At 38.4% G+C, this 23,126-nt stretch overlaps 1 protein-coding gene across 1 annotated transcript in view; it reads left to right on the top strand.

The window, feature by feature from the left end:
- The window catches only part of khdrbs3 (KH domain containing, RNA binding, signal transduction associated 3), a 133,218-nt gene extending 122,537 nt beyond the window's left edge, over positions 1-10,681 (top strand). The window contains exons 8-9 of the mRNA XM_055157495.1: positions 5,878-5,930; positions 10,066-10,681. Coding sequence (XP_055013470.1) covers positions 5,878-5,930; positions 10,066-10,157 — 145 coding nt within the window. The 3' untranslated portion in view covers positions 10,158-10,681. The remainder of the gene's footprint in view (positions 1-5,877; positions 5,931-10,065) is intronic.
- Positions 10,682-23,126: the final 12,445 nt, after the last annotated feature.

The raw sequence follows: 23,126 nt of genomic DNA, 5'->3' as shown, positions 1-23,126 counted from the left end.
GTTCTTGAAACTAGCCTATCGCCAAAACGCACCTAAATTGTTTCCCCAGTCATACATCTAAAATCAGACAACTCTATTCTTGGATTTTCAGAGATGTGGCCCCCTGCTAGCCTGCTGATAAAAGACACAGACTTCTCTAATAGGTGTTGCGTCGCCCTCTCTCCACAGCGCACCTCCAGCAGATGTGTTTTCTTTGCTCTTCTCAGGCCCCACTGAAGTTCTGGGAGACACAAAGCAGCGGACGCCCTGTGCTAATGAATGTCAAATCAAAAGCTGACCCATTTAGAAAGTTCCTCCGCACCTATGAGCCTGTGGTCCCAGCTGTGCACCTTTGACCAGGATCAATGGTGATAAATGCACAGAGATGTGTGGAGGGCTCTCTTCACTTCTTACAGACATGCTGAAGAACTACCAGGCCTGGTGCAATTTGTTGTACACAGTTTTTGTAATAGATGGATTTTATCATTTGATACATGGTAACGTAAAAACTACATTCAAATAAAATGGTGATAGGATATTGTAAATTAATTAAATTGCGTAAAACAGAACTGGTTCATTTTAAGCATCAAAAGTTATTGCTTGCTTACATTTTACATTACTCAATATTGTGCTTTGAGAGGTCACGCCATCACAGTAATGCATACAAGCAGAGGGGGACCAAGTTGTTTTGCAAGTCTCAAGTAAGTCTCAAGTCTTTGACTTCAAGTCTGAGTCAAGTCCCAAGTCAAATACAGGCAAGTCCAAGTCGACTCTTGAGGCACTGGCCCATAAGTCCAAGTCAAATCCAAGTCGTCTGATTTGAGCTTCAAATCATTTCAAGTCTTTAAACCAAAGTACCAAATACAGCTTAGATTTTTGCAATTTATATTAATTTTAAGCCTAATTGTATAAGAGTAAGAGTGTTAAGAGTATATCTATATATGAGTATTTATAGAATATATACGAGTTGTAGAAATGTAAATTTTTCCTTTTTAAATGTCTTGATAGAAGAGAAAATTTAGATTTAAAAGTGCTTAATAACAGTTATTTTCTCGTGTGTTTGCACTGAAATGGGAGGGTCATGTTCTATGTAGTTCCCTCTGCTTTACTGTATTACACTGTATATTACTGTAGTACTTTTGATGACTACATCACAGTACTTCTGTTCCATCCAAAGTACCAAACAGAAGTGGGAGGGGCATGTTCCAGTTTGTCCTTGTAAAATTAATCCCTGCATTTATCACCTGTAAAGCATAAAGTATTTTCTTAAAACATATTTTTTAGGAGAAGCATCAAGTCTTCTCAAGTCACAGGCCTCAAGTCCGAGTTAAGTTCAAGTCATTGACCTTCAAGTTCAAGTCGAGTCCCAAGTCTTAGTCCATTTTATCAAGACAAGTCTCAAGTCCTAAAAATAGTGACTCAAGTCTGACTCGAGTTCAAGTCACGATTTGCAAGTCCCAACTCTCTGTACATGTATTAGCATGCTAACAGCACACTTCCTGATGCTCAGTCAATAAAATGCTTTAAAATTTAATTCAGACAGCACACACCTGACCATAAGAGTTGCATTGACAATTTATCTGTAATGGGGCAAAAAAATGAATTCTTAGCTACATGTAAACAAATAAGGTACTTCTTTAGGACGAGAAATGAAGTTGAAATTGGCTTCAAAATTGTTCAATAAAATAATATTAATTTGGTGATTTTTGGATTACTGGATGTGTTTCTTGTCAAGGCCAGCCACACTGTGACAGTCAGGAGTAGACGTTTTCACTGTTAAATGAATAAATATTTGGATTCTGTCAATTTCATTGATTATAAAGCCATTACATTTAGAGATTTTACTTTAAAATTTTTAAATAAATAAGTATGGTTAGCAGAGGCAAAATGATGAAAAGTAAAAGGTCATCTTGTCTCACAGCAATATTAATAAATGAGGTTTTTTTTTAGATGCACTGACTTCACGGAGGGGTTGAGGGCAAATGTCTGAATCTGCAGCTGCTGCCTTAAGCCCACCCACAGCCAAGTTAAACCTCCATCTTTGACCTTCAGCTCTCACAGGCTCTGTGAACGAGAGGACGAGGGGAGAGAAGTTGTGTTGCCATATTGATAAAACGTCACCTCCCAAATTAGACGCACCTAACAGCTTTTGTTGCACTCTTGTCTGCTTTGTGCAAGAGCGCTCTGGCAGCTCTGAGCAGCAGCTTGCCATTACCACTCCTCTGTGCCTCTAATAACACACAGGCTTTAAGAGTTCAGAGGAACTCCCTACTCCCCTTTCACAGCCCCAATTGTCTCACCGACCGCTCGAATACATTAGTGGAAAAGATGCTGACAGCCTACAGCATGTAAACAAGCTTGTGCAATAGCGTTAGCGACGTTAGCCGTGTGGCACCTTGCTTATTTGGATTTGGTTTTACAGCGAGGCATGACAGGGAGAGCAGGGGATATCCAAACACCGCAGTATTCCTCGCAATATGTCAACCAGCACCTGTGAATTGTGGCAAATTGATTTTCCAATGTTCATACAAATTGTTGGTTTCTGGGGCGTCCGCGGCAGGATACTGCGTTGGGTTTTGAGACCAGTGTGAATTGTAATTATTTAGCACTCTGCCAGGTCCCCGGCCCACTGGTAATGAGCGCGTTTTCACGATGGACTGGTGGAGAGATGTCAAGGATCTTCCACTAACATGACATCCAACCTATATTTTATGACAGCAATGCACTATACCTGATTGCTATAGGATGTACAGCAGACTGAAGCTATATCATTAGCATAAGAATGTATTGTGTGGTGTTGAATTATTGGTGGTTCAAAATTTATACTATGCCTGACTTAAGGCATACGGCTGTCACTTGTCTCACTGAGCTTGCACTGCGCTGTTGGAGTGATTTACAACTTTCTGCTCAATTTGTCCAGTTTCTGTGTCTATTCAAGCTTCTCCTTTTGTACCTGCCCCAGCACTATATCTTGCTAAATATAGAATAATAAACCATTATCGTACATGTGTGAAATCTTTTTTGTTAATGTCCGTTATCAGCAGATTAAACTCAAAGTACTGATATAAGTATTGCAACTGAACTAGCTGGACTGGTGCACCCCTACCCTTTACCCTCAAACTATTTTTAACAGATAAGAAACATATCCACAAGGTGAACAGTGTACATAAAATATTGGATTTGTTTTCCTTTACAGCCTAAAGGCTGGTTTATAGTTCTGCATAGGGCCCCGCTCAGCTGAGAGCTGACATCCTGACACAGACCTGAACCATGCAAGCTTCTGCGGAGCTCATCAGGGCCCTGGAGCTTTGTGGGAAGCCAAACTATTTAACTTGAATTAATTATTTGGGTTTTTTTTATATTTACTGTGACAATAAACAATCATATTAGTCTCATACACAGACATTTCTGTGCCAAAGATTAGCTGTTAATCAGTCTTTGTGGTTCAACCAATCACAGCCCTTGAGTTTAGGAGAAGTTCGAAACATAGTAACTTTTTAGCCAAGGTGCACGTACAGGGCACATGAGTGGCATCGCATATGCTGCAAGCTCTCTGATTGGCTTTTATGTGCGACTTGGAGCTGTGCGGTACTTCTGCATGGATTTGACAGAGAACTATAAACTGGCCTGGATGCACATGCATTAGTATGTGCAAAATTCTGCCGGTGCATTGGTTTTCAGTTATTTTTAAGCAATGTCATAAATTATATCATTTCTGTCACTCTGCCCTTATTTTCTATTTTGTGCACTTAGAATAGAACTCAATGGATCTCAGAGTGGGGAAATGTACTTGTCATGTCCGCCCACACAATAAAGTTCTCGTACCAAACCAAATAAGTCTTAAGAACATGGTAGAACTTTTTTACTCTATTTTAATATTTTTGGTTAAATGTTACACAAAACAACTTGAAACTGTCCTGTTCTTCAAAGCTCTATATGACTTGTTCTAGTATGTTTTGGGGTTGTCAGTGTTTGCCCTTAGCACTGGGGACGTGGTGCTGTGTGTTGTTGGGCCTCTCTAATCGCGGCGCTGGCTCCGCAGAGGCTCTGACGTGTGAGTGACAGGCGGGCGGGGAGGACACAGCTGTGATGGCTCCTGTCGGCTCAGTGGCAGCCTTATGATGAATTGCTTCTCTTGAATGATAGCGCTGTTACTGAATGATAGCGACGCCGGATTGTTCTGTCAGCATGCACCTCACCGGGCCACAAATAAATAAAAATATCGAAGAGAGGAGGGGAGAAATGAAGCACCCTGCAACCCGCCTCCCTGACTTTTTATTTTTCATTAAAGGTGCCATCTCTCATAGATCTCCATATGCGGCGGTGTGGAACGGAGAGCCCGGGCGGAGTGGTGCAACAGAAAATTGCCATGTAAAAATGGCCAATGTGGGCCCAACTTTTGATTGATTGAGAGATGTTGCTTGTCGGTTTATATTCAGCTATTTTTCTTAAAGCTGACTAGCTAAGAAAGCTCAAATATTGTAAGCAGTATTACTGCTTACAATATCTCACATACATTTTCTTTCTACTTTTGACACATCCTGTGCAGTGCCAGACCATTTAACGTTGAAGAATTTACAGAAAAAAAGTGCAAACTGTACTCTGCTCATGATTCAGAAATCAAACTCATGTCCTTCTTGCCATTAGCAACATTTGGGATTATAACTTTGAGTTATGCACCAAACCATCTTCAATTCCAAAACCGATTTCAATACTAGAGCTTTAAACATCTGCCTATACTTGATATCAACGGATACTGGTGCAGAGACCTGAGATAGCATTTCCATTAAACAAAAATATAATAATGTATATAATGTAGCTGTTATTCATCCCACAAACAACACAGTTTTGTCTAAGAGTTCAAACATGAGACTTTCTGTGCCGACCACCAGTAAATTGTCTTATTACATCAGTTTATATGAACAGCCAGGATATCGACTGAACCGATATTTGAAAGCCAATACAAACTTGTCACTATTGGCGCTAATATGCCATACCAGTATCAGATCGCTGCAACCTTAATCACTTTGTGTGTAAATGTCCTGTTTTCCCATGTCCTGTCTATTTGATATATCATGCTATAGCTGTTAACAGTATTTTTGTTTTGTTTTTGACATGCTACATGTTCAAAAAAGTCATATTTTAATTTTTAGAGTTAGTTTTCACAAGTCCCCAAGAGAAATTAGTTTTAAAGGTCATTCACCCCACTTTTTCTGTCTTAAATGTTGCAGCAGTCCAGATTTATTCCAAATTCGGTATTCCTAGCATTCTAATTATTCATCATCATGAGTTTATAAGCACATTCCACAACCACCAGAGGCCAGAGCGTATTTTGCCATTTTGGTAACACGCATCTAACACTAACAGTATACTATCCTTGCTTCTTGGTCCGGGAAACTGCACAGAGCTGTATTTACAATATATCTGTACTGGGGAAAGATAAATCATACTTAATCCTATATTTTTTAAACTGTGTAAAGCCCATTTAAGATGGTACTATAGTGCAGTAGTATCTTTGATCACAACGGACAAGTTACTTTTTATTATTTATTATTTATTACGGACAAGTTATTTTGTCTCGACAAGAGTCACAAATTTTGTCCACATTTGTTAAATTGCCTTATTTGCTCTTACTTCTCTTGAATGATAGAGAGAAAATTGCTGTGTGGAGGCGTCAACTTTTGATTGACTGAAAGCTTGTCTTGTTTACTTGACGCTGTTTTTCTTATATTTTACTCAAACTACATCAATTATATGTAATAGCATGAGCATAAATATGGCTTAGACGTGCTGCGACAATATTGAAAAGTGCATTATTTTTTATTTCCAGCAACAGTGGTGTAATTTTCTGTTCAGTGATATTGTGATGTTCATTAGATTTTTTTTTTGTGTTCACAGCTCAGAAGACTACTATGAGTACGGCCACAGCGGGGAGTCCTATGAGTCATATGGTAAGTGCCCACCCCTCAATTATAACCACTGTTTTAATTTTGAGTAATGGAAGTATCAATTTGGCTGCAATTACCTGGGTCATTTCCTGTTATTTATTTAGCATATCAGAGCAGAATAATTACTTTAGAAGCAAGAAAATGAAAAAAATAAAATAATAAAATACTACCATATTTTTACCAGGAAGAATGCGATTATTTCTTACACCAGACAGACTAGAAATGAAAGTGATGCTATGAAATGGTTCTAAACTGGGAAGAAGTAATTCAGAAATACCATCTGTGCAATTTCAATGTATAAAATGCAAAATAAACGCAAAAAAGGAAAACTTAAAATATATAGAAAAGTTTCTATAAAATCACAAATTGCTCAGCCTTTTTGGTCAATATCAACACATAATTTAAACACATTTAATCTCGGACAGTTAAGAAATAATATAAACAAATACTATAACATGTAATCCAGTGTTTAAATGGAATAGTTCTGTTTGAAAAATGAAAAATGTAATGCAATGTTTTAACTAATGAATGTCGACATATCATTTGCTCACACTAAAATCACAACAAAGAATTAATTAATTAAAACCGCACTTAAATTATCTATATTGCACTCTTTCCTGATCTATTATAATGTTGTTTGTTACCTCATCAAAAACATTATTGTGTTTTATTTTATTCACAGATGTTTAACAAACAAATCTGTTCCTTGTGATGTCATGTGGTATTATAGGACATACTCCAATGTGTTTCTAAACTCCATACATCTTCACTAGAATCATTTGGATGATTTCAGCCCTGAAATTTTCCATCTCTACTGAACTTAACATAGCTGTTAATTTGAAAACTATCACTACATGACATCACAAGGTGGAAAAGGGCATTTTGAGGTTTGCAGGATTACTCAAACATGTGTGAACAAACACAAAACACAACTCCAGGTATGGTTTTGATGAGGTAACTACATGGCTTAAAACATAGAAGATTCAATTATGCGTGATATAGATCTTTAATTTAGATTTCAAACATTACAATAAAACAACGTAATGATCATTTTGCCAGGGTTCAGTTCAGTTAATGAGAACAAAAGTCTAAAGATCCTAAATTATACAGTCCTTTATACAAAATGGGCCAAGGTCATATGTGTTTGAGCTCCTGCACAATGCAATAGAATGGTAGGTGTACTACAGATAATAACATTTAAAACTGCACTTTATCGTCAAATATATAAATGAATTTCTTATATACAAATCATCTGTGACACTACTTTCTTTTATATGTTTTTTAAGTAAAACTGAAAAAGACTGAACAACAAAGTGGAATATAATTAAAGTGTGTATCACAGGTTTTGATGATTGTCTAATGCTGATTTAATTTGACAGGATAATACTTGTTGTAAATATAAATCACAGTTTTACATCACTCAAGAAGCAATTTGCAGAGAAAAGTTGAAAAATATGATCACAAGGGGAAAAAATTCTATCCAAAAGTTTGGCACAGTTTATACAAAAAAAAAATCATTCTGATCTAAACATAAAACAAAGGTGTTTTTTTACAATGTTATCTGTCAAATAATAATTTCTGTGTACCAGTTCATTAGAGGAGTATCATGATTTCCAACCAGGACATAAAATTTGAAACCAAAAATCATGAGCCTTGTCACAAACATCAAAAACATACAGTGCAATACGTCAATAGGTAAAATGCTTCATAAGTAACTGGCATAAATGTGAAGAATTACAAGTATCTACCACCCACAATTCATCAGTGAGAAAATGTTTTATTGTGCACAAAATGGGACTGAATGACTTGAGAAAAATATTGCTATTTTTCTAACAAGAACTGCATTTAGATTTGCAATGTATGTTTTAATAAAGGGATTCTGTTCAAAGTTCATATTTTACACATGTAATACTGAAAAGTGAACGACAAAAATCACTTTTGTGTGAGGTTTGTACAAACTACAGGGTTAGCCATTTTTTTGCAGAATACAGCAGGATATTTTGTTGTTTATGGAGGAACATTGCAGCCATTGTGTCTAACCAAGCTGCGATTTAGATCTGACTGACATAGACGGCTCTAGCACAAAACATACAGTAAAAGGAGTTTAATGTCATGTACAGTACAAATATAACCTCAAGCTGCTGCAATAGTCTTTCTCTTACTCAATAATAAATTTAAAAATCAGGAAACCTGAGATGCACACTGCCTCCAGGTTCATTAAAAAGAATTCAAGACGACAACTTCCAATAAAAAAAAAAAAATGCAGATGCAAATGAGTTTTGGTGATAATCCGCCTCTCTTCACGCCTAATTGACTTGGATCCTTTTGGAATCAGTTCAAAGCTAATAGAACTTTTCTGGAGGACCCCGGCTCCCTTTGGTTGATCAGAGCAACACAGGGCTGTAAAGTGGAGAGAGGGGGTCACACGCGGAGGTGACAGTTCAAAAGACGCTCGTAAACACAAACACAAGGTTAGCTCTCTCACTGTCTTCAAAGTGACTGCCGCGGAGCCCTGACAAGTCTAATTACAGTCTATGGGTTGTAGCGCTGCAGTGGGCCCTGGGAGAAGCTAGCACTGGCTCTGGATCTGACAAGGGTGCCATCGATACTGCCACTTGCGCACCGTGGGCTCTACCAGGGGGTGAACTTGGGCCCTCATTTAGCTTAATGCTAATCGTGACCTTTCTCGCCAGGAGCAGCTAAACGCTCCTTTTGAAGTAGCCGTTTGATTGGTTTGCTCAATTATCGGAGATGCAGGTGGCCTCCCTGGTGAAAGGTGGAGTTGTGTTCAGTGGTGAAAGAGCTTTTTGTGGATGTCAATAGTAGACGTCAGCGTAGAGGAGATCAAATTATTGAGTTTGTCTAGTCCCTGTTTGCACACATCTGCAGCACATACGTGGGAGACCAAGGAAAAAGTATTGATACATGTAATACTACCTCTCAAACTAAGAAGCAGCGTAGTAGGGTGGAAAATATTTACCAAAATTAATCTTGATATATAGTATTTTGTTATTATGCCACAATATTCAGACAGTTTTATTGCAAGACATCAGAAATGTGCAAATACATATCTGTGAATGGTATGGTTGAGGTTGAAGTTGAAGTTATAAAAGGTCAAATTAAACACAAGTATGCAGAAATATTAACTTATACCCTTGTTAGGAAAATATTTTATTTAAAGATACAGTATAGACCTTTCGGGTGGTGGCACGTCACCTGGATGATTCCATGGAAATAAAAAGTTAAAACCATACTTAAGAACATTCTCCATGGAGATAGATGAGTAGTATGCCTTACTATGGAATATTATAACCAAAGGAACAACATTTCTAGAGCAAGGTTTGTGGAGATGCAAGCGCACTCACAGTAAGGAAGCATGTTTTTCAAAAGTTTTCAATGCAATAAACTACTTTTATCTTTTGTTGATTCTTTAGCCCCCCAAAATTGTGACATTAGTTAGTAGTAGTTTAAAGGTTCTATGTTACATAAAATTTACTCTTGAGCCATTTCCTCAAAACACATACCTAGAATTGTGTTTTGTTTCATTCACACGTTTTAGTAATCCTTTATTGTTAGTCTGTCTACATCAACAAAGCTCAAAATGATCTGTTCCACCTTGTGATGTCATGAAGCAGTAGTCTTCAAATTAACAGCTCGATTTTATACCTTTTGTTTAGTGGAGAATGGTAATTCCAGGGCTGAAATCATCCAAGTGATTCTAGTAAAGGTGTATGGAGTTTAAAAACAAAGTGGAGCATGACATCACAAGATGGAACAGTGTTTTCTGTTTAAAAGAAGAACTTACCTAAATATGCAGTATGTGTGTAAAAACGTGTGAATGAAGCAAAATATGTGCTACGTTTATACTAACTGAGGGAGCGCTGAAGATGAATGGAGCTCTTGAGACATGCCTTATGCAAATATGTGCCCAGACAACAATACAGTTTTGTTACTGTACAATAATAATTTGTACAACTCATTTAATGCTCTCACTGCCATCTACTTAACGTAAAAGGGAAGCTTATTGACAACATTTGCATAGAACACATAGGCCTCTGGAGATGAGTAGTGCATAAATGATTTAAGAGCAGTCTGCAATCACACTCCATCTGTTTGTTTTTGTTTCTTTCCTAATCAGGTCAGGAAGAGTGGGCAAACAGTCGCGGCAAGGCACCATCGGCACGCAGCAGCAAGGGAGCGTTCAGAGAGCAGCCCTACTCCCGATATTGAACTGTTTATACCAGCGGCACCAGGCCAACCCAAGTAAAGGATTTTTTATGGACGCTCTCACCTTTTTACAAGTGAACAGCTAAACCACACAGAAATATCCAAACATGAAATGATGGGACTGTGGAAGAGTCACAAGTGGTTTTCCAAAATGGCCTCCCCTCATGTTAAACCATGGTCCCACTGGGTAATGTATAAAAAGGTTTTTGTTTCTGCAGGAGACATAGGCTGGATACTGAGACTAAGGCCAAGTGTACACATACTGTCATGACTGTAAGAGCTTCTCATAGTATTTCACTGTTCAGAAACATCAAGATTGATATTAACAGCTGATGATTTTACCTCCTTATTGGCTCCAGCCACTTCAGCAGGTATATTGTGATTGGTCCAATCTGACTCAAGTCCCCAGCCTCTCTCTGGAGGCGGCCTTAGACTGAAGCCTCAGCCAGACATACTCAGTGACCCTCACATGAGCTAGGGTCTGCTGAGTGTGTCCGGCCTCCTCCTCTGCCCAGCTCCCCACAGCCCTGCCCCCTCTTCATCTGATGTGTGAAGGCTGCCAGATATGGAGTCAGCATCTAAAATATAGTATTATCAGAGTAATAATGCAGTATTATTATTTGCAATTCTTTGGAGGATGTTCCTAAAAATCTGGGGTTATTATTTAGTAGTTATGTAAAGCTCAGGACCTTTTCAGACGTGACTCAGCTCCTGCATGATTTAACCCCTGTAAAAATAAAACTAATAATACAGAATAATTATCCACGATAAGCCTCTTAATGGCACCCAAATAACAGCTTAGATATAGATACATACATATACATATACATATACATATACATATACATATACACGCCATTGTCAGGAGACCATGGAGTAATTGGCTGTAGTGCTGTCCATGCCAGCAAGTGTTACTAATGATCAACTACAGATGGTATCTATATATATGTGTGTGTGGACTTGGCCTTTGTGCTCTGAAGTCCTTCCCTTTGCTCTGCTAATGTGAAGAATGACGTTGTATGGCACTTTCACTTCCATCATTAGTGGGAGTCGTCAGTACAATGTTTCTCAAACCCTGTGGTCACGCTCAGATGTAGTCACTAATAGTTCTAGCAAAGTGCAGTACTGTAGATATTTCTTTTTCTCCGGGGGATAACTGCTCATGTCTCTTGTAAATTCTGCCCACTTTAAAAGAGCATAAGTCCTACTGTATACATTGTATTGCTGTTTCATTCTTTTTGTAAAGACATAGATCTTTAGTGTTAAAGGGCTTATAAAAGCATGGTGTGCATCTGTGAATGTTGTCCATCCTCTAAATAGTTGTGTTTATGATTATGGCCCTCAAAATTACACTTTAATATGTCTATAAATAGTTTGTGTGCGAAACTTAGAGCTGCAGCACAGTCCCGGAGCTTTCTCTTCTGTGTAACTTTTTTAGTCTAAATGTACTTTTCTTTTCAATAAGACTTTTCTTACTTTGTAGAGTCACAATAATGAAAGTAGACGTTCTAAATCCCGTGGTGGTTATTGGAGTCATTTCCATCTCGAGATTCTTTACGCTTATGTAAGCCCTTTAATATTTTCCTCTTTGTTGATGCTAAATAAACATTTTGAAAGAAAACCCTTGTGTCATACAGAATAATTATTAGTCATAAACACATTCATAATTTAAACTAACCCATCCGATTGAAAAGTTTGGATCCGACCACAAACAGACACGGCGGATAAACAATTAAAATGTGCTAATGTAAACATACGAAAGAGGAAATGTAAAAAGTAGCCCCGGACAAGAGCCCCTGACCTTGTGTCCGACCTAAGATAAGGACGTATTTGCAATGCATTTTCAGACAAATCTTTGCACCGCGGCTTTAGCGGATTTAGCGATAACTCTTGAAACTCTATCATCTCTGTTTGCTCGTATAATGCGATGTGACGGCGCCGCCTCGTCAGTAAATACGCTCAGAGTGACAGAGAAAGCCTCCTTGACCTACCTCCAAACACTGTGCCGTAGTAAAGATGGCTGCTTTTTCTTCCTGCTGTGTGCCCATCGTAAAAGAGGCTAAATGACCCCGCTGACCTCCGCACAGAGAGGACGGCAGTAGCAGTTTAACCACAAGGTAAACCACCTAACCCCGTTTAAGCTCTCCCCTAATAACCTGTACATTATAAACCTACTCTAAACTTTAATGTAATATGTTCAATAGATGACAGGACTTTTAAATAGTTGTAATAACCACAATGTAAACACAAGATAAATAGCAGTAATATCCAGCTAACATTGCCCATGAAATAACCTAATTTAACCTAATTTTTAAGTTTAATATCACTATGTTGTATGTGTGTGTGTAACCGTGGGACACAGTTCTGAGCTCTTGTGGTTATAGTGTTGTTTTTATTCCCTTCCAGGTCATAGTCCGGAGCACACCAGCCCATGTGTCTGAATACAGCCTTCCTTCTGCAGGTACGTACTCATCCAATACACAGCATGAGGTCAGATTTGAGATATAAGCTTGTATTGTGTTGTATATCCATTTTAAATAAATGAACATCCAGCTCAGGTCAGGGAAAGTACACTACAACTGTTACTACAAAACTACTACTAGCCTGTGTAGACGTTAAAGTTTGAGGTCTTATCCTTTTTCTCAAATCTGACTTGTTACTATTGAGGTCATGTATAAAGTGCTTTTCAACATGAATTATTTATGTAGTGGACTTACGGTACCCGTGTCTACTGCAATCATGTACTGTATATGACTGCAACACACTTCACAGTTCAGAAGCACCTTCAATCTAACTGCATTTGTCATGTGCAAAAAGACACAACAAATGTATCAAAATTTGAATTACTATTGATTCCTAATTAAGGCGTAAATACTTTGTTTTAAAATGTTACAGAATTACACCAAATACCAATTTTAAGCCCCTGTACCGATCGTTTTCCATGTATTTAAGCAAAATTTGTCAAGCTTCAAAACAGATATATTGTATAAGAATCTCTTGAGGTCAAAATATGTCTGCTGTGTGCTGTCTTTATCTAATTAGAAAGCATTTTATCGTCCAAGAATCAAGGAGTACACGTTAGCATCATAGTTGTTAGTTTTAACATGATAGGAAAATTCAACACTGATATAGGAGTGTAACAATAACTGAAATATCATGATATTGTATCGTCAAAAGTCTCACAAAAATACCGTGGGCTGACACAATATCTCGAATGACAAAATCCTTTGCTTAAATGCATTGTTTTATAATACCAAAAGCTAATACATGTCAGGAATTACATATCCCATGATTCATTTCAGCGCAGACAACATGAAGTTATATGTTTTTATTTGAATATCTTGGGATTATGACAGTAATAATTCACATCAAAATCTTGTCGGGGTATTTTAAAAGCAAAAAAGAGTCCTATCTACAATTATATCAGCCTCTCCAAAATATCGCAGTACCGTGAGATGCATATCGTGATAATATCATACCGAGAGATTTGATATCGTTACATCCCTAGTAAATAAGGTAAATGATGAATAACTTTGGACCACTGCAAAGCGTCTAAAATTGCTTCTGTTTTTCACATTTTTTAAGCCAGGAAAACTCTGGTACCGCACCTTTTAATACATACCATTTTAGAAACAAATTGAGCATGAAACTTTACTCTGATGTTTGAGCCATTACATCATGTTTGTCTCCCTGCACTCCTCTCCCTCTTTTGGCTTTGAGCTCGGTAATCACTGCTGAACCCATCCAGCTAGAGATGAGGGCCAGACCTCTACAGACCCCTCTAATGGTGGTCCACTCATCCAAGCACCCTCGGGAACTTCCAAAATTTGTAATATTCCGGAGAGACCAAAGTGTTACTACCACACTTCAAATATTCATGTGACTTTGAGGGTACGTGACAGGGCCGGAGAACATATAATTTCCAGAGCTTGTAAAATCTGGCTTGGCGTGACCCGGAGTTGTGTTATACCCTTGTTGGCACTTCTCATGGGCACTTCCTAACTTCCTGCTGCGTCCCTGTCTTTGTTCCTTATATGCAATTAGTGTCTGAAAGCAGTGTCATTTGAACCTCGGCGACGCCACTCTGAAAACGAAGCCCAGAGCTTTCATTAAGAGAAGAAATGCAAAGGCGGACTGACTATGCTGACAAAGGCGACCAAAACTGTAACCTTGAAAGGCAAATTTCAATAGAGAGGCAGCTTTTCTATAAGGTTGTATGGGGTAATTGTGAATAGATTGTCAAGGGGGTTTTTGTCTGGCTTTAGCTGGGCAATTTAAAGGTGCACATTGTAACTTTTCTGCTCTCTGTGGTGATGTCATGGTTTGCCTATATTGTCCTATATCATATCAATAAGCAAAACTGACTCTTGTGAGATTTAAGCCATGTTAGAATGTTCGTTCGTTCACACATGTTTGACTGACCTTTTCTCATAAGTCTGTCTGCATTTCCTAAGCTCAGAATGCTCTGTTCCACCTTGTGATGTCATGAAGCAGCTGCCTTTTATTTTCAGTTCAGTAGAGAGTGGCAATTCCAGAGCCAAAATGAAATAAGGCTACGTTCAGACTGCAGACTGAAGTGACCCAAGTTCGATTTTTTCACCCCATGTGACGTATATCTGATCTTTTAATGACAGTCTGAATGACACAGATCCGATTTTTTCAAATGCGACCCAGGCCATTTGGATATGGACTCCTAAAACAGATACATATCCGATCTTTTGACTTGTGGCATGAGTCTGAATGGCCAGGTCGCATTCATCCAACCTACACATCACAAATGTACACAAACGTTCTTCGCATCATACAAAAATTGTGTATTGTTAATGAAGCAACAAAGCACATAGCAATCCCACCGCTCTTGGCTGTGACTCTGCACCCAAATGATCCTTTCTAGGGAAGTTGCTGCCACTGCCCCACAAAACGTTACAACCAAAAACCTCGTCCTTCTCCAAATAAGCTGTACATGTTCTGGCTCTGGTACAACAGAAACTTTGAAATGGCCAGGTGTTCAATGCTAGTGTCCTTGTTTAGGCTACTCCTGTAAACACTGAGCACACTCGCTGCACGTGACAATGTCGTCTACTTACAGTGCACCAGCATAACGTCCATGTTCACGGATGGACAAAAGAACCGCATGTGGGACACTTTTAAGGGCGTTTAATGTTCACACTGGAGATCACACACAAGTTGCATTTAATTGGAAATGTGAACAACCTCGCAAAAAAATCGTATTTCACAAAAAAATCTGACTTGAGCTTTACACCCTGCAGTGTGAACGTAGCCGTAATGATTCTTGTGAAGGTGTATGGAGTGGAGTATTTCCTGTAGTACCACATGATATCGCAAGGTAGAACAGAGTTTGTGTGTTAAACATGTGTGAATGAGAAAATAACAATATAACACAGATCAGAAAATAGTGTAATACAGGCTTTTACATGCCAGAGTTCTTTCATACATATTTTATTATGTTTGTCATGAAATACACTGCAGATATACTGTATAAGCAGCTCTGAAGGTCAAAATGAGTCCAGTGTGTGCTGTCTGCATCTAATTAAAGTCTTTTTACTGTCTGTGAACATGGAAGTTATGCTGGTGCGCTGTTAGCATGCAGGTTTTTGTTACTATTATTGTGATGTAGAGACGGTTTCATCGGTCATCTCTACACTGAACCACTCCTGCATGAATGAGGGATTACACTGTCTCATTATTTTGATTCTAAAACTATGCTGTGCTATGCTGTGTTTATAAACTCAAGCTAGTAAATTTTAATTGAACTAGATCTGTTGTTCATGTTTTTAACATGTACAGCAGCTTTAATAAAAATACAGGGCAGAAAAACTCTCAAAATGCCAGAATACCTATATATATATATATATATATATATATATATATATATATATATATATATATATATATATATATATATATATATATATATATATATATATATATATATATATATATATATATATATATATATATATATATATATATATATATATATATAGTTAGTCTCAATGAGACTGCTGTAGGAGCAGAAAGTAATTGCTTCAAACTTTCTATAATGTGCCAAAATTGATCACTGTTTCTTCCTTGTCTTTACAGAATGGACCAACATTACCACTATTTCCAGTTCCTCTCAATATTGGATGTGGACAACTTGAACTTCCAAACCTTGACTACGGACTACGGTGTATATTTCCTGCCATGAATGTGTGCTGTAGTGGTCGCTGAGCAGGTGGTGTAAGGCATATCTCTTCTCTTCATATGGACTCCATACATTTCGCATCTGTACAGGAGAGCTGTGACCTGTCTGTGAACCTGCCCCCTCTTTACGGAGGGCTGTTGAGGAGAAGTCTACCTCCAGAGCCGGGCATTAACTGTCGCCTCCCTGGATCCATAAATAATGCAGAGGAGACAAAAACAGGCCTATCCCAAAGACTGTGCACCTCATCTTGTTGTGTTCATTAACCCATTTCACATGCGCCCGCCCGGATAAATAATTCACTCTGTGCCTTATTGCTGTGTGTTTCTGACAGTTTGTAGATGTTCAGTCCCATCGCTGGAGTAAAGAATGGAATACGATGCCGAAAACTGCTTTTATTTTTCATATGAAAAACAATATTCAACAGTGAGTGCACTCTGGCTGCAAATGTATTGCCCTATCGCAGACGGCAGTTTCCCACTGAGATTAAGTGTGTGTGGAGCTCATGTTTGTACAGATTTGGGGCGACGGTGCCTCGGGTGGTAGAGTTGTCTTATAACTGGAAAGTTGGCAGTTCAGTTGCCCTTCTCTTTTTGTGTTCCTTGGCAAGACACTTCACCCATGTATGAATGATTCATTATTTGCCTTAAATCATTGATATGAGAAATGAGAATCAATATATCATGTTTCAGAAAAGTAGAGTTGTCTGACAATCTGTAACCTAAAAACAAAATGTGTGTTTATATAGCCCCTTTCAGTGTAGTACAGTCTATTCACTACTGAATGGACTGTACTACTGTGGTGGTAAGGTGCTATAGAAACCACAGCTGCCCTGGGGTAGACTAACAGAAATAAGACTGCCAGTCTGCACCATCTGCCCCTTTGACCACCACCAGTTATTTCATAAACACTTCACATTCACATGGGAAACGTGTGTTGCCTAAGGACACAACGACAGTATGCACTACCTTGGTTTAACACACTTAAGTCCTGATTTAGACTCGGGTTGAGTTTGGTCTCTTTATCATGATCCACTTTAGCTCTTGGTTTAATTTTAGTCCTAATTGTGAGATGTTTTTAAGAATGCAGAACGTGAACACAGCCTGTATATTTATACATTTATATTTCACACAATGACAATGAACCAAGACGCTGAAAAACTGGAATCACCACCCACTCCAGTTGCACGGCCTAATCAGAATAGACATCAGTGGACATTAGAATTCCAAAATAGCTTTCCCTGTGTACTGATCCTCATTGTGCTGTGTGCATAAGTCCGAATAGGCTCGCTTCGTTTTGCACACGCTCCTATGTCCTCCTCTGGCAGACAATAGTTTTCCATTAGACCAGCTGATTCTCTGCGGAGCCTCGGGCCAAGCCTCAAACAATAACAACCTAAAGCCAGCGTCTTCCCTCTCCCCGAGTCAACTCCCATTCCCTCCACACAAGTGGCTTAAATCGTCGAGCTTATCAGGACTCAGGCCTTCTCAGTTAATAAAGTAAAAGAGGCTTATTTGATTGCATACAATAGGAGGAAAGAATAATCTGTCAACGCGAGACAAGTCCATTTCAAACACACCACAATTCAGACAGGGGATTAAGAATGTTACCAGATATATTTAGACTAATGCTTTTTTGGGACGGCCAATTTAATCAACACACACAACATTTTTTAAAGATAGTTAGTTTTTGCTAAAATAGTAAAAGGTAGCTAGCTGAATATGTATTTGTTTTTGTTACTTTTTTCAGTCAGCATGGAATCAAATGTGTTCCTATGGTTGTTAATGCTGAATGTTCAAAGCCAATGAATATTTTTATTTCTAACAACAAAAATCCTTCAATAGATGATACTGCTGAAAACTGTATTATACAATTTGCCTGAACTGATCTGATCAGAGCAGAATGTGAAAATCAAAACTGACTTGCAATTTGGAGAATGAATATGATACATTTTAATTTCATTTTAACTAAATCACCCAGTCTGTCTCTTAAAGATGCACTTTGTAACTGTTCTCGAGGAGGGACTCTCATGGAGAGGCAGTTTCTTTTTATAGTATTACAGAGCTAATTCACACACAACCTGCATATTTAGCCGTTTGACCAAGTTACAGGTCAGATCTGTGAAGAGGCAAGCCTGCTCACAGTAAAAATACAAATATGTTTTTAGTTTTAGTTTAATGTCATACTGAGGAACATTCTGGTTCAGATGGTGCTTTCAAACAACATGGAGTCGATTGTTTTCCTATGGCAGTTCAAATTGACTGGATTTTGAGTGAACATGTGAACAAAATTGTTTATTTTTGTTCATTTGAACTGAAATCATTTTCTTTCAGTAGCTGATTGCTGATACAATTTGCTTTTCTGACTTAAAGCAATCATAACTAAACTGTAAAATTGATTTTTTATTTTTTTTCCATGAATACTTTGCACAGTTGTTATTTGACAATATCCTTTGATTGGACAAACTGATCAGAGCCGAATGTGAAAATCAAAACTGACTTGAAATTTGGGAAGAAATGTGATTGTACTTTAACAAACTTGTCAGGCTGAGGTTTCTGTTATTTAAAGTAGCACTGTGTAACTTTTCTTTTGGGGGTCTGTCGCCTGCTTATCTTCATGGAGATGCTATTGATTTGCATAAAACTCTATTGCATCTCCATGGGTCAGATCTGAGGAAGCAAGTCTGCTCACAGTAAAAAAAAAATGCATAAATGATTGCATATTTATTTTTGCATGTTTATTATTATTTCTTATAAAAGCAACTAAATTACTAAACTAAACTATTTAATGCATGCAGGATAGATACATATTACACTGTTTTCTGATCTATGTTATAATGTTGTTTCCTCATCAAAATCATACTGGAGTTGTCTTTTGTTTGTGTTTTTAAACACCATACACCTTCATAAGAAGTCTTTAAGTCATCACAAGGTGGTATTTTGAGCTTTGGACGTGTAAATAGGCTAATGATACAAGATGTGTGAATGAAACAAAACAGATCTCCACAGCATGTTTTTGAGGAAGTAACAAGATTATAGCGTGACTTAAAGCTCACAAGATTCCATTTTGTGCAATATCAAACCTTTATTTAATTACATATTAAGAAAATTCCCAAATCTATAACATCTCTATAGACAAGCAGATAAGGGGAGCTGCCAGCAGAAAAGTTTCACAGTGCACCTGTAAAACTCCTTTTGCACCTAAAATAATGACGAAATATACCAACGCCGATTTTCAAAGAGATCAAATTCTGTGGAGCGTTCAAATCCGTCCGGAGAACTGGACACTAAAAGACTGCTCAACGGTTGAAAGCCTAGATGCTGGCCGTGCAGTTCATCATGCAGAGGATGTAAAGCTGCCACCTCCTGCCGTTTGTCCTGTAATTAAGTGGCTCTGGTGAGATTTCAAAGACTCAATCAATGTCTCCAGTCTGTAGTCTGCAGAGCCAGGGAGATCGATCAGTCCAGCCCCAACACAGTCGCTAATGGGTCCATGCTAAAGAAGCTCTGACTATCTGCTGCCTTTATGTAAGTTGATGGGTTTTTATTAAAGGTGCACTATATAACTTTTTTTAGTAGCTGCTTGTTGTCATGGGGATCTTATTGCTATGCCCTAAAAGGCCCAGCGGAATAGTTTGTTAAGACGCTGTACCTGATTTCGTCTTCGCTGTGATGAGTTTAGAAGCGCTTTTCCCAACTTTCAGACCAGAGCACTGTAACATTGCCATCCCTAGCATGCGAACAGAGCACTTCCTGAATTTCGATCAACGCTTTATAATTAGAAGCAGATAGCTGTCACACAGTGACCTCCGGAGATAAACCATAGATCCAAGAGGTAAACAGAGCGCCGCTTCCTCTTCTGTGTAGCTGTTGACAGACTCAGCATCAGTTCCAGTTAGAATTATTCCGGCCTTTCTGAATCCCGACAGGATGGTTTCGGTTGTCACTGAAGTTCAGGCTTTGTCGCTTCATCCAGTGACTTCCAGGGAAGTTGCATGGCGCACCCCGCCGGTTATCATGAAGCTGTGTTCTCCATCCTCGCTTCCCGCCAGTCAATCACAAGTTGCTCACTCCAAACTTTCTGCTGCTCGATTACTGTTTTCGGCTGAATATTTCACTATTTACAGTGAGACTGCGGCTGTTTCTACAGGAGGCATGCGCAGTAGAGTGTCATGTCTTATTTCCATGGAGAGACACAGGGGCACACACTGTAAAAGTGCATGTTTTTAAATGAATTTTTAAGCAAAATAAACACCTAACCCTCACCAGAAATGTTACATAGTGCACCTTAAAAAGATTTTTAAAACACAGCAATGGTCTGATCATGTTTTAATCATATTTATTTTTCAACTGTGATGCCAATGTATTATTTATTTACTGTTCTGTTTCTTTTCATACATTTTCCAATGGTTATTTGAGAAAAATCTGTCATTTTATTTTGCCAACACCTGACATAATGTTTCAAATATGTTATCTTAACAGAAATACACTACAGGTAAAAAACTTTTAGAACACCCTAATTTTTCCAGTTATTTATTGCAATTCAAGTCCAATGAAGAGCTTGAAATAGTAAAGGTAGGTACTGAACAGCCAGAGGTAAAAAAAAAATAAAAAATAAAATAAAAAAAAGATAAAAGAACAAAACACAAGTCCAAGCTCTGCCAAAATTACCTCAGGAAAAAACAACAACAAGATGCTAAGCTTGTGTGTCCAACACAGTCTCCAGATTTAAACGACATCGAGCTGGTGTGGCCAAGCAACCTACAAGTGCCACACATTTATGGGAACTTCTGCAGCAGACTTGGGAAGAACTTTCTGAAGAATATTTGATTTCTATTGTAAAAAGAATGAGCCACAAGTGTGTTCAGCTGTTATATCTGCCAAAGATGGACACTTTCATCAATCAAAAGTTTAGAATACGTTTTGGTCAATAGTAAACAGTAAACCATAAAAAAACCTGAAAAAGTGTGGTGTTCTAAAACGTTTGACTGGTAGTGTACATGTTATAGTTTTCCCCAATTCCCTTAATTTACTTATTTTAACTGTGTACGAGTATTTATTTTGCAGAAACTACCTGACACAGTAAGAAATGAAAGTCACTGCTCGCTGGTTGTTTGACCAACTTTGATTGGATTTCTGCTTTAACAGAGTCATGTGTGATCTTCCTGATCTTTCAGAATCAAGATTTATTCACAAAACAAATTCACACTAGAACTTGCTTTTGTGCTTTTATCATTTCAGATTTATCACAAGTAAAAATAACACATTTGGCCAACAGTTTGTTCTTAATATGTTGTTACAAAAGTGCATTGTAATCTTGATTTCATGTACTTAGTTGCTGACATGGACTACTTTTTTTACAGTTATGCAAAGTGGACTACTAACCCGGACATGTAACAGTCAGTTCTGTGCTGTATAATGTAAATACAATGTCAATATTGTGTATATAGAAAACCACATTTGTGAACATGACACTTATACACTGATGTAATCATTAAAAGTCTATACAGATTGTTGACGTGGACCTGTTTCTTACTAATAGCTACCACTTCAAAGCACAAGTGGGCTCCAGTTATGCTTAGAAATATCTCGTAAAGCCTATTCCACTGACATAACTCTGAGGATTGACACGCTGTAATGAAGTCGCTGCTAAATTTAGTCCCATTAATTCCGAGTAAAGGCGTATGAGGACTGCCGGCAACTTGGCATGTTTTTCCCCACTTCAAAAACGCAATAATATTTACCTTGATTTGCCCTTGAAATAATAGTCACAGATCAAATAGTACTTTCTAGAAACCTCTTAAATATTGCAGCTTCCCCTCAGACACCCGCGTGACTCGTGTAAATGTTGCAATGCTTTATTCTTTTAGATTTTTATGTTTTCCCAAAGGCTGCTCCACTTTGAAGTTGTTTGTCGGCGGTGAGAAATACTTGGAGATTAAAGTCCGTCTGTCTTTGCCCTTGTCAATAGTGTACAGGTATAAACAAACATAAACAAATGCACTTGGTTCTAATGGGGCTACAAAACATACTGCTGATTAAGTACGATTCAACAGAAAAAAATGTGTTTAAAGTGGATGAGTCGTAAAGGCAACAAGAGAAATAAAAACTTACTGTTGTCATTTGGTATAATGTAGGTCTCAATAATCCGTGTATGATTTGTTCATTCATTTTTCAAAATAAAACCAAAAATAAGAAAACGAAAAAACAACTATTTTCTTCATTATTTGTCTCCAAAACCAAAATGAACCAGGACCAGGACTGAGACTGAGACAAGGACTAGGACTGAGACCGGGACTGAGACCGAGACAAGGACTAGGACTGAGACTGGGACTGAAACTTGTATCGGGACTGAGACCTGGACTCAGACTGGGACCAGACCAGAACTGAGACCACGATCAGACTGGGACCAGACTAAGACTGAGACCAGGACCGGGACTGAGATCGGGACTGAGACTGAGACCAGACCCGGACCAAACCGGGACTGAGACCAGGACCAGACTGGGACCAAACCAGGACTGAGACCAGGACCAGACCAGGACCAGACCGAGACTGAGACCAGGACCAGACCAGAACTGAGATCAGGATTGAGATCGGGACAAGGACCAGGACTGTGACCGACACTGAGACCAGGACTGAGACCGGTTTAGTCCTGGATTAGTCCTGGTTTAGTACTGTTTTAGTTCGGTTCAGTCCTGTTTCAGCCCTGGTTTAGACCTGGTTCTGTCCTGGTTTAGACCTGGTCCAGTCCTGGTTCAGTCCATATGT

The sequence above is a fragment of the Boleophthalmus pectinirostris genome, unplaced genomic scaffold (genome assembly GCF_026225935.1).
Source record: "Boleophthalmus pectinirostris isolate CB_2022bp ecotype Guang Dong unplaced genomic scaffold, ASM2622593v1 HiC_scaffold_21, whole genome shotgun sequence".
Lineage (NCBI taxonomy): Eukaryota > Metazoa > Chordata > Actinopteri > Gobiiformes > Gobiidae > Boleophthalmus > Boleophthalmus pectinirostris.
Note: the sequence above shows the minus strand (reverse complement) of the source record. Positions and strands in the feature narration are given on the sequence as shown.